Source organism: Scophthalmus maximus, chromosome 10, assembly GCF_022379125.1.
Source record: "Scophthalmus maximus strain ysfricsl-2021 chromosome 10, ASM2237912v1, whole genome shotgun sequence".
NCBI lineage: Eukaryota > Metazoa > Chordata > Actinopteri > Pleuronectiformes > Scophthalmidae > Scophthalmus > Scophthalmus maximus.
In genome coordinates this window covers 9,325,892-9,337,929 of record NC_061524.1, presented here as the reverse complement: position 1 = coordinate 9,337,929, position 12,038 = coordinate 9,325,892, and the positions used below count along the sequence as shown (strand labels likewise).

At 41.1% G+C, this 12,038-nt stretch overlaps 2 protein-coding genes across 2 annotated transcripts; both read left to right on the top strand.

Moving 5' to 3' along the window:
* The first annotated feature begins 2,495 nt into the window (after positions 1–2,495).
* Positions 2,496–3,662, top strand: atoh7 (atonal bHLH transcription factor 7). The gene has a single exon (XM_035606218.2). It carries the CDS (start codon positions 2,801–2,803, stop codon positions 3,230–3,232), a length of 432 nt encoding a protein of 143 aa, XP_035462111.1. The 5' UTR covers positions 2,496–2,800; the 3' UTR covers positions 3,233–3,662.
* Positions 3,663–5,999: 2,337 nt separating this feature from the next.
* On the top strand, positions 6,000–12,036 carry pkd2l1 (polycystic kidney disease 2-like 1). The gene is made up of 15 exons (XM_035606402.2): positions 6,000–6,358; positions 6,546–6,659; positions 7,480–7,607; positions 7,710–7,963; positions 8,085–8,309; positions 8,389–8,617; positions 8,715–8,885; positions 8,968–9,149; positions 9,236–9,356; positions 9,436–9,534; positions 9,627–9,748; positions 9,832–9,949; positions 10,116–10,249; positions 10,505–10,646; positions 10,893–12,036. Exons 1-15 carry the CDS (start codon positions 6,070–6,072, stop codon positions 11,010–11,012), a joined length of 2,448 nt encoding a protein of 815 aa, XP_035462295.2. The 5' UTR covers positions 6,000–6,069; the 3' UTR covers positions 11,013–12,036.
* Positions 12,037–12,038: the final 2 nt, after the last annotated feature.

The following is a 12,038-nucleotide window of genomic DNA, read 5'->3' as shown; positions in this document are numbered from 1 at the left end:
TTACTCAGCTTGATTATTGCAGTGTCAACACCATAATAGTAACAGTGGTCCCATTTTATGAAGTCCCGATTCTCGAGTCTACACATTCAAAACCAGAATATTAACACGCTTGTGGTTCCTTTCTCTTAAATGCTTGTTAAAAGAAAGGCTGAGCTTATTCACGCTGCTCATTTAAACGTAATCCTGTGATGATAATGAGATTTACACTTTCTCCCGCACCGAAACATACGCTTTGCAGCCTAATCTTCATTTCTCCATAAGGAGATCTGGATTTATGAGGGTACAAGTTTCTACCAGAGCAGACGGGTCACCCCTCGGTTGTGACATATGGCTTTTGACAGAGGGCATGGCTCAGCCCATCGGTACTCAGACAAGCCACCAATCATGTGACGGGGTGCTAAAAAAAAAAAAAAGGGAAGACACGGAAGGTCCAGGCCAAGTCTCAGACAAGGCCCTCAGACAAGACAAGCAGCAGCTGGCAAACTACATCAATCTGTAATCAATGAACCAACTGGTAGATGGGATTATATGCCTAATTGCACAGCTAACCAGTCCATCCCAAAATGACCAGACAGCATCAGCTTTTGTGCATGACCCAATACCAGAGACAGGCATTATTCCAGGCCTCTGACAGTTATTAATCATTCATAACCTGCCTCTACACCCAAGCTTTCAGTTTGTCAATACACCGTGATGTCGGCTGGGTGTCCATCCTGACAAAGGAGGACGGCAGAGATTAAAGCAGCAGAGGTAGAGGAAATATTCAGTAAAAGAAACACCACTTTGCTGTAAACATACAGTAAAAGTCTTGCATTTACATTAGAAGTACAGTATTACTTTAAAAATGCTGCTCCAAGTATATGTACCTCTTATGCAGTATGGCTCCTTTTTTCATAGTGAAAGATTCTTATATACTATATTACTGGATTATTATTATTATTGTTGTTGGTGTATTGATGTTGAACCGGTGTTCTTATTTTGCAGCTAAGCAAGACTGATTCATCTTAACAAAATTGTATATTGTTGGGTATAGTTTACCAAAAAAATGTACAATAGTGTTTCAGAAGTTTAACTGAAATCAATCAGATGTTGTGCATAGAAAAACTCCAATCTAGTGCCAGTGAGACAATTAAAGTTAGAGTAGTGTAGGTAAGTTATCTGTGTGGCTCTTGAGTGACAATAAGTGGTGTGTGTGCGTGTGTGTGTGTGTGTGTGTGTGTGTGTGTGTGTGTGTGTGTGTGTGTGTGTGTGTGTGTGTGTGTGTGTGTGTGCGTGTGTGCGTGTGTGTGTGTGACAAATGAGACTACCCTCCTGTATTACAGAATCCAATGTTGCCAGATGGGAAGGACAGACAGACAAATTATTCTGTCTGTGTCATTTTTCTCGGACCACTACACAGATCAATTATTTATTTCACATGTGGTCTCCACACCACAAGGAACATTAATGCATCCCACATACTGTGATTCGTTAAGACCACAGCACTGATAAACATCCTCACAGACTATTGTATCTGCAAGATTTACACATTTTCTGGAGAATAATATTTGCCCACCTGCACACAAACTGCTCCAAACCTCAGATGTTGCCCTAATCTTCTCACCATCTTGGCCCATATTGTTAGAGGCTCATAATCCCCTGATGTGCTGTTAAAATCCCTCAGGTTACAGACCACACTTACACTTCTGTTGCCTCAGGCTAATCTCAGATTATGGTTATTATCACTTGGAGACCAGTTACATGAGAAGTGAAAGGGGCTCTTTTTGGCATCTTATGTTATAAGACCAACTGGGTTTTATAGCCGAGGTGATTTTAAAGAATTTACATTCCATTTTTAATTGAATGAGATGTTAAGATGTGATATCTACAGATTCATATCTGAGACACAGAACAGAAATCACAAATGTGTTATTTCCAAACCTCACATAAATGTTACATTTGAATGGAGAAACATTTGTGAAATATTAATTATGAAAGAAATAAAAGTAGAGTGAAATTTTGTATTAAATAAAATAATGATATCAGTGCTTTTATTGCCATTTCAGAAACATGCGATGTAGTTTTAATTATTTTTACAAATACCTGAAAGTATTAATATTGAATAATTTTTTGATATTGCCTTAACCTTAAAATGTAAGTGTTCAATAGATAATCATTATTAGAGATTTAACATAATTGTATGATTAACTGGGAAATATCTACAATCTAAAAGTTTGTTTGCACCATCAGCTGTGGAGAGCTGAGCTACCAGATGGTAGACTTTTGGTGTTTGTGACACATGGCTCTGAGTGAAGCCACGGCCAGAGAGCCCAGCCCAAGATAATTGGAATTTCATTAAGGTTTTGTTTGTGTGTGCGCTGAGTGTGCGTATATATGCCTCCGTGGGTGTGTGTGTGTGTGTGTATGTGTGTTTGTGCGTGTGTATGTATGTTGAGAGTGGGTGTGGGTGTTTATGAGTCTGTATGGGTGTGTTTCTTTATGAGCAATATTTTTTTTGGGAGGGGGGGGACGGACTCCACCTGCTGCCACCTGTTCATCTGCTCCATCTTATAAAAGCTGCTTCCCCACTGTCTCCAGGATCACAAGCACCTTGGGCCCATCAGGCTGTCCACTATCAGGGGTTGCAAACACTCAACACAAAGGACACACAGCTTGGACATTGGCCAGGCTGTAACACAGAGGAGATCTCTGAGGAACCCTGACACTGAAACTGGAAGCTTCTTCTGACAGATCCATCCACTCACAGCTGAGTCTTTCTGATCTGAGGACAGTCCCCGGTTTCATTCTTCAAACGGAGATCATGAAGTCTCGCCGGCCCAGCTGCACCGACTCTGGATCCGAGTCCTCGGAACAGGATTCCCTGAGCCCCGAGAAGTATGAGACCACCACCAGGCGACGGTCGGCCGCCAATGCCAGAGAGAGGAAGAGGATGCAGGGTTTGAACACGGCCTTTGATCGCTTACGCAAAGTGGTCCCCCAGTGGGGCCAGGACAAAAAACTGTCCAAGTATGAAACCCTGCAGATGGCCCTCAGCTACATCATGGCGCTCAACCGGATCCTGACGGACGCCAGGAGGCACAACGCTCCTCACAGGCAGTGGCTGGACCTGCAGTTTGACTGTGTGCAGCCTGAGAGCTACCCCTGCCTCATGAGGTACGACTCTCCGACCGGACAGGAGTTCCTCCACTCATCGTTCTCTTATGACTTTGATGGACATCAGGTCCATGCATAAACTGATGTGTTCAATAATCCGTCATGTTGTTGAGTGTGAGTGACAATGTGAATTATTTTTCCTCCAATTTAGGAGACGGTAAATACATGTGTATTGCACTATTTTTTTTTTTTTTTGCATTTATCCAGTAATTGTGTGACAATCAAAAAAGGCTTCTGAGTTTGAAGTCTGTCATTTATTTACTGCTGTACAACCAGGCAGCATGTTGAGCAGCTTTTTGTTCAAAGTGTAGCAATAGAGTCATTTTAATGACTAGATTGTATTGAAGATACAGGCAATGGTATATTTTTTTATCATTATTATTTTTATTGTTTTGTTATTCTGATACGGCCCTAAAATGTTGTGCAATGCTCAATGATTTCTGAGAAAAAATGATCGTGGTCTTGGTCGCATGTTTAAAGTCAATGTGTAACTATTTTGTCAAAGTGTAAGTACAATGTTTGTCGAGTTGAAAAATAGATGTCATTTTTCACATGCAGACCTCTATTTTGTTGAATTATAGTTTTTGATCAAAAATAAAAAAAATATTTTATATGAACATTTGTCTTGTTCTTTATTATCATCATTAACTATATTGGTGAAATATGGGATTTTTAAAAAATATTGCAACTTCATAGTTTATCTACTGTATGTAATTGCATTACTGTTTAAGTTTAGGCTATATAAGTTTTTATTGCCTTCCTTGTGTTCATCCTTTGAGCATAAAAGTAAAATTTCCTGCAAAATCTTCTTATTTCATGAAAAAAATTCTACTTTGAGAGCTTTGGCGTTTAAACCCTCACTTGTCTCCTTCATCGGCTATTAAAACACGGGATATCACAGAGAACAAGTACTTTACTGCACATTCTTTGTTTTGTGGTTGCCAGGTTCTCAGTAGGAGTGACGGCAGGTCGTGTCCGCTGCATTGCCTCAATCAGCACCCTGGGGAATAAATTATCCTTTTGTCCCGAGCCCCCTGTGCTTTGAGATAAGACACTGTTACGTCAAAGGGGTAACCAAAATCCAAACACTCCTTTAAGGAAGTACAATCATTTAATTATTCTATTTTCAATGTTCCCTATAAGTGTGAATTAGTTTAAAACTGTTAAATTCAATCCTGCTACGGGATAGGTCAGAGTAAGAGGAGGTAAACCAGGATGCCATATGATCCGTGGCTGCCGTTTGTTGGAGCCACACAGCTACAGATTTAAATGGCAATCATCAGCCACTGAAAAGTGATTGTTACAGATTTGAAAAAAGTTTGAATGGTGGCACATGCCGCAGCAGATTAAGGAAGCCTGTGTGCCAGATCCTGCCATGGCTTCAGCGGGGGAGCCGAAATTAAACTCTATTGTGTGGTAATGGCTGTGTGTAATCGCTCTGTTCAGAGCCGCTGAGGCGTGAGCGGCCATCGCTGGACCCAAATTCCATCTACACTAACTAGAGGAGCCTGCACTGTCCCAACTGCTAATATACCATACACATTGTATTAGCAAGCTGTTAAGCTGTTGGTTTAGGTGGTAATATGATGAATTGTGCATTTTAGATCATGTCATGTTCCCGTCTGTTTGCTATAATATCCAAATGCTGCACAGAGTACACAGGCACACAAAAATACAAACCTAGATGGATAAACGTATAGATTTACATCATGTGTCAAATCATATATAACAAAAATGGTTTCATTTTTCACTAGATTATCTGCTGAACTGATTATCAGTATCAGCTCAGAACACTTTAACACTTATGTGGCAAGTGTTGCAGGGGCATGGTTGGGTTGGCAGAAGACACTTGGTCTGTAGACGAGGTGCCAAACGCTGATACAGATGGTCTTGAGGATTCATCTGCCACGTTGAATGTTTGCATACCTAATAAACGCTTTCTGACAGTTGGCATGTCAAAAACGAATAGAGGCCAGAGTCAAAAGTGCGGAATGCTAATGAGACCACGAGTGACACTGCAATTACGCTCTTCATTAATTCAGTCACAAGTGGTGAACATCTGGTGACAGAAAATATAATCGACATGCAATTAATTGATTTGCTCAATAGGAGCACGTCACTGGGTGAGTTGTTCGTCAATAGTGACAACAATGTGCTCAGCATGTGAGTAACTGAGAAGGAAAAACAACTCAAAATGTCTTTTAACTGATGCATTATTCAGCCTTTCAATGTAACTGGACATTCATTTCTATAAGACATTCCAGCTAATTAATAGATGGAAATGTGGTATTGCAGTTATAATTTGTAAGAATTGTCTTAAATTTGGCAATGTGTTTTTTGTCATTTCAGCTTTTCTCTGCCAGTTTGAAAGAGGGTTGATAGTGAGAGGGAGGCAGGTGATCTTTTAGCTTATTTTATTTTATCAAATGTAGCTCACATTCAATTATTATTCCCTTAAAACCTTTAAAATCATTTATTTGAGGCACCTTGCAAACAAAACTACGATCAAATTGGAGAATATCCCAAAGTCTGAAACAGCTAGAGACTAGATCTCACTGGTTAACGGTGCCACCGATTGTACCACAGACCGAAAGCAGGTTTAAAATGTGCAGTGTTTGGATGAACCTCACTGAAGTGTCCGTGAACAACCGGACACAAGTGTGTCACTGTTGTGTTCGCACAACACCTATACCGTGTCATCACCTTTAATGTGTTTTATCCGGGTCTGAATCTCAAGACTACAAAAGCTCCAGCGGAGGACCAGCAGCTCCTCCCTCAACAAAGGTTATGTCATCAACTCTTTATAATCGTCCCTCCAGCAGGTGTTCAGAAGCTGCCGACACTGCTCCGATTCACTCTCTCTTCGGGACTACACCCCAGCGGTTCACGCAGAGAAACGCCGGGTGTCTCCAAAGCATGAAGTGCCTGAACAACCGGGCCGACAGCCACCTGACCGGGCAGGTGGAGTGCGAGTTGGACAGCGCGGGCAATGGGGCCTGGGTGAACCAGGGCTACTGTGGCTCTCCTCCACCGCTGCCCCGAGCTGTCAGCACCATCTACAACCCTCAGCCTCTGTTCCAGGGCTCCATGGACGGCATGTACAAACTGGACACCCCCGGCCCGTTCCACCAGCCACCCGAGGAACCACTACCCACCGAAAAGAGTCTGGTGAAGAAGCGAAGAGGCTGCTGCTCTTTTATCAAAGGTACAAACAACTCGCTCTGCTGAGTTTCCCACTGTATTCGGTAGACTCTGACAAGTTTCATGAGTATTGATAAAACTCTTTTTAATGGAACATCTGCTTTCCTTAATTTCATTTCATCTCACCAACAACAATACACTTGTGTCTTGATTACACTACTGACGACTTAAACTGATATTTTTTTGTGCAGGGTTGTGGGGCACAACACTGACTGAAAACACCTCTGACAACAGGGAACTGTTTGTCCGAACCACGCTTCGGGAGTTGTTGGTCTATCTGGTGTTCCTGGTGGACATATGCCTTTGTAAGTGTTCGGCCCCTACTACCATCCGAAATGTTTGCCTCGCACCAGTTGCAAGAGTTTGGAATCAATCCTGACTCAAACGGTATTTGCAAGTAATTGTACCCAGTTTCCCTCGATATGACATAGGGAATTGTTTATCTACAGCTGGAAATTTACTTCTGAGTTCACACTGGATTGAATTTACAAATGTTTGCTTTCAACATATCACTGACCCATCAAAAGAACTGAAATGTGTTTCTGGGTTTAACAAACACTAAATTCATTACAGTGTATTTCAAATGAACCAAATTGAATATTTTCTTTGTTGTTGTTGTTGTACTTTTTCCTATTTGTTTTTATCAGTGCTGATCACTGTCACCATTTAGCAGGATGTTACTGTTTAGGGCACTTTGGACTGTTTATATACCCTGCGTTAATGCCTATCACAAATGCCCTTCCCATCCTTCTGCCTGAAAGCCATTGTCCTGCTGAGCATTAGGAGTGAAAGGGACATGGACACTGCTCTTGCCTTTTAGCGATAAGAGCATTAGGCCACATCCATTGTTGCTTTGTTTGGGTTAGATTTACATTCTTTGATGAGGCTATTTGTGTCAGGGCCAGCGTGCTCTCTCTTCAAACAAATTACAGCCTCTAATCTGGATCTATTTGACAGCGGTGACACAGACACAGCCAAACAAGTCTTCAATGAGGCTTTGCGTGTCTGCTCCTGAGCTGTCTTATCTTGTACTGCTCAATGGAGCAGCGTTCGGATCGGAGTCTGAGCAAAGACCGATAGGAATCAGTGATTGGCCGTTAACAGTGTGATCACGTTGTTTTTCAGTGACGTACGGTATGACCAATTCAAGCACCTACTATTACACCAAAGCCATGACGGACCTGTTTGTGAATACAGCCGGTGAGAGTGGGGTTAGGTTTCAGTCCATTGGCACCATGGCTGACTTCTGGACAGTGAGTTTTCCTCCATATTCATTTCCTCCATGGTCACCACAGTGAGAAATAAGTACATGAAATTTCAATCTGTGTGCATCCACCCTCTCGTTACATGAACAGTACGCCCAAGGCCCATTACTGGACGGCCTCTACTGGACTAAATGGTACAATAACCAGTCACTAGAGAGCGGGAACAAGTCCTTCATCTACTATGAGAATATGTTGCTGGGAGTCCCCAGGATGAGGCAAATCAAGATCAAGAATAACTCCTGCAAGGTCCACAACGACTTCCAAGATGAGATCATGGGATGTTTCGATGTCTACAATGAGAAGAAGGAGGAGGACCTCAGCTTTGGTCTCATTAATGGCACTGCGTAAGCCCCTCTCTGTTGTTGTTGTTGTTGTTACAGGGAGACTGTGCTGTTTTTATAGAAGAACTGCAGTAAAATATACAGTTTTATTTAGCTATTTTCATGCACATTTGTACCCCTGCAGATGGACTTACCACACGGAGAAAGAGGTCAAGGGCTCCGCTCACTGGGGATTGCTGACCACCTACAGCGGAGCAGGATTCTATCAAGACCTGGGTCGGACCAAAGAGGAGAGCACCGTCATACTGATGGAACTGGTGGACAACCTATGGCTGGACCGAGGAACCAGAGCGGTCTTCATCGACTTCTCCACTTACAACGCAAACATCAACATGTTCTGTGTCATCAGGTAACAGCAGCAACTTTACCCGACCATCGGTTGGTTTACCCATTATTTGGTTGACCGAAGTTTAATCTGCTTCTTTCAGGTTGGTGGTTGAATTCCCAGCAACCGGAGGAGCAATCCCTTCCTACCAGATCAGAACGGTCAAACTGATTCGCTACATCACCTACTGGGACTACTTCGTCCTCGGCTGTGAGATGGTTTTCTGTTTGTTCATCCTCTACTATGTTGTGGAGGAGATTCTTGAGCTACAAATACACAAGTTCTCCTACTTCAGGAGCATCTGGAACATACTAGATATTGTTGTCATAATGGTAAGAAAATGTAATGTCTAATTTTTATTTGATTCAAACATTTAATTTTCTCTGATTTAGCTTGGACTCAAAAATGTAAAACTGTTTTCCTTCCCAGCTCGCCATCGTTGCCATTGTATTCAATATTTTCCGCACTGTCAAAGTGGATAAGTTACTTGGCAAGCTGCTGGAACAACCCGCTATCTATGCTGATTTTGAATTTTTGGCATTCTGGCAAACACAGTACAACAACATGAATGCTGTGAACTTGTTCTTCGCGTGGATCAAGGTAAAGCGCTAACATCTTTCACTTAAAGTGATCTTTTTTTTTTAAATGTCCCAAATAATGTGTATTCTTCTTGTTCTTGGAGGTTTTCAAGTACATCAGTTTTAATAAGACCATGACTCAGCTGTCCTCCACACTGGGAAGATGTGCCAAAGATATCTTGGGATTCGCCATAATGTTCTTCATAGTCTTCTTCGCTTATGCTCAGCTTGGATATTTGCTCTTTGGGACAGAGGTTGACTCCTTCAGCACCTTCGTGAAGTGCATGTAAGTGGTGTCGGTTATGGCAGCTCAGCAGATTCAAATAGGATGAGCATGAGTGTATCAATTGGTTTCTGTTTTTCTTCCTGCAGATTCACACAGTTCAGGATTATTCTTGGAGACTTTGATTATGATGCCATCGATCGCGCTAACAGAGTCCTTGGGCCAATCTACTTTGTCACCTATGTTTTCTTTGTTTTCTTTGTCCTGCTGGTAAGTCGTTCTACTCTGTTTGACTTTAAAAGGCTAAAAATGAGCAGTCTCATTATCTCTCCATGCCTTTGTTTCACAGAACATGTTTCTGGCCATCATAAATGACACATATTCTGAGGTAAAGGAGGAGCTCTCATCCCAAAAAGATGAGCTGCAGATTACAGACATCATCAAGCAGGTAAAGGCAATGTAATTAATGTAAAAAATACAGAATTGATGAATAAAGTTTTACAAGAGTTACAAACAAGAAAATGTATTCTTGTAATTTAGAGCTATATGAAGACCTTTATGAAGTTGAAACTCAAAAAGGAGAAAATATCTGACGTTCAGAAGGCGCTACGTTCCGGATCTGGAGAAATTGAATTCAAGGACTTCAGAGAAACCCTGAAAGAGTAAGTGAAAACAGATAAAAAAGACGGCCATATGCTCACTTCCCCGTTGAAGGTGACCCCTCGCTGTTCTGATGATCTCACAGGATGGGACATGCTGATCACGAAATCTCTGCAGCCTTCTCACGGTTTGACTGCGACGGGAATCAAATTCTAGATGAAGACGAACAGGATAGGATGAAAATTGAGCTCGAGGAAAAGAGGGTTTGTGTTACAGTCTAAATGGTTTGACCGGACTTACAGATAAATTGCTTTCGTTCAGTTTTTTTTATAGCTCATTTCTTTTCCATCTTGACAAACAAGAAAATAAGAGTCAGAATGAATGCAGACAAAGCTGTGTTTTCATTACGGTTATTCCATTTCTTTTCAGGACGCTCTCAGCGCTGAGCTCAACAATCTTGGAATTAATTACGGGAAAGAATTACTGGAGAAGCCCGCTGTGGCCTCCAATGAGCAAAAGAACAGCTCCAGTCAAACATTTGTGGATCGAGAGCAGTTTCTGAAGTAAGAGAATTCTTTACACTATCCCATGATATGTCTTGAAGTGCTCATTTTGTTCTTTTAACTAGATTAATTAATTTCATTACACAAATTACACACACCTGAATCAAGTTTGTTCAACTTGAATTTACAAATCTTGACTTCAAGTCAAACAAACTTAATTCATTGTTTTTTTTAAGTTGGTAAGCAATTTTCTTTTTCTGGTGTAAAAAACTGACGTTAACCAAAAGCTGAATAACGTTTCTCTCCTCATGTCAGACTGGCCAGGCAGGTTCTCACCCTCGAAAGCTCCGTGGCAGGCGTTACAAGCAGGATTGAGTTGATAATGGAGAGACTGGGATTACAAGAGAAAGCCAAAGGGAACGAAACTGCAGGGAAGCAGTCCGTGACCATTAATGACGTGAGTATGGAAATAAATAACCGATTTTCTTAAACATCATTGTTATGAAATGCTTTCACTTTCAAAACACTAAAGAGTATCCGTTCTTGGAGTACAAAGTATAGTTCAAGCTGTTAAATGTGAAGTGAAATAATATTATAATACAGCAGTGATATAAGGAAAATGTACAATTCCAGCAAATTAGAAAAACTTCTTAATCCTAATAAATAAATAAATAATCCTTAATTGTCACTTAACCCTATCCAGAGTGATGACACTGCCTCAGATGGGAGCATCCTGGTCTGCGTGGACAGAGGCACGAAGGCCAGTCTGTCATACAGGAGACCAGCAGTTCGCACCAGCTCCACATACAACTGTCACATGTGATTAACCCTCCAGGAAACAGAGACATCGGTCATCTGGTAGTCGGCCGACACATGAGAATGTGCGGGGTCATCCACCAACAATATTTTGTGCTTGAGAATGTCCCTTTGTCCAGAGTAAAGATTCTAAAACTACAATTAGGCAATAAGATCAACAATGACACAACTGACAGTAGGACTCACGCCAGGCAAACTGCAACACTTCATTTTATGGTCACATGTATATACGGTATACATACTTTTGATTTTGCTTACTAGGCGCCTTTATTAGAGCTAATGTAATGAAGTGGATTAAGCTCAGATTTATAGAGGACTACAATGTATGTTGTAGATGAGACCTGAATGTAAATCGACGTATTGTACGTGTTGTGGAATATACATTTATTTCAAAAGTAGGTTAGAAGAAAGTGACACCATATAATCCATTATTAGGCAGGGCAGGGGCCCCTCACCATCTGACTAAATTAATGTTTGCGTTGCTTTAGTCGTGTAATGTTTATGAATATAAAAGTTATATTGCAGCTTCTCAGAAACTACCCCCCCCCCCCCGTAGTTCAGTGAGATGTCTACAAAATAATTCCCCAGATATATTTTTTTATGATTAGATGCAATTCAGTAATTATACACCAAGTTTGCCCACTTCATGAGCTCCCAGAACCTCATGTTGTAACCGAGCAAATACGATGAATGAAAGGATCTATAGCCCTCCATTAAAAACATTTGTTAAAAACAAAATACTCTAAATTAGAACATATTATCCCAGTGGACTGGATATTAAAAACATCTGGCTGTCACTATTCAGGTTTCATACGTCCAGACGGCGCTGCACAACAAAAAAGGGAGAAAAGTTTTTAAGCAATTGTATAGAAAACTCATTCCATCTCATCTATAATCAATGTATCATTCAGATGGTTCAAACCTCAGTTTAATAAAAGTTAGTGTCTGGTAGAATTACTGTGAAGACAATTTTACAGTTAATTTATGTGTAAAGCTCAATTTATTTGTGTATAATAAATGTACCAAATGACCA

Bases quoted from the DNA above. Each gene is read 5' to 3' on its own strand.
- atoh7 (XM_035606218.2), top strand. From the start codon at position 2,801: ATGAAGTCTCGCCGGCCCAGCTGCACCGACTCTGGATCCGAGTCCTCG.
- pkd2l1 (XM_035606402.2), top strand. From the start codon at position 6,070: ATGAAGTGCCTGAACAACCGGGCCGACAGCCACCTGACCGGGCAGGTG. The intron at 7,608-7,709 runs GTGAGTTTTCCT...TTACATGAACAG, and splicing joins CCATGGCTGACTTCTGGACA to TACGCCCAAGGCCCATTACT. The intron at 8,886-8,967 runs GTAAAGCGCTAA...TTGTTCTTGGAG, and splicing joins TGTTCTTCGCGTGGATCAAG to GTTTTCAAGTACATCAGTTT.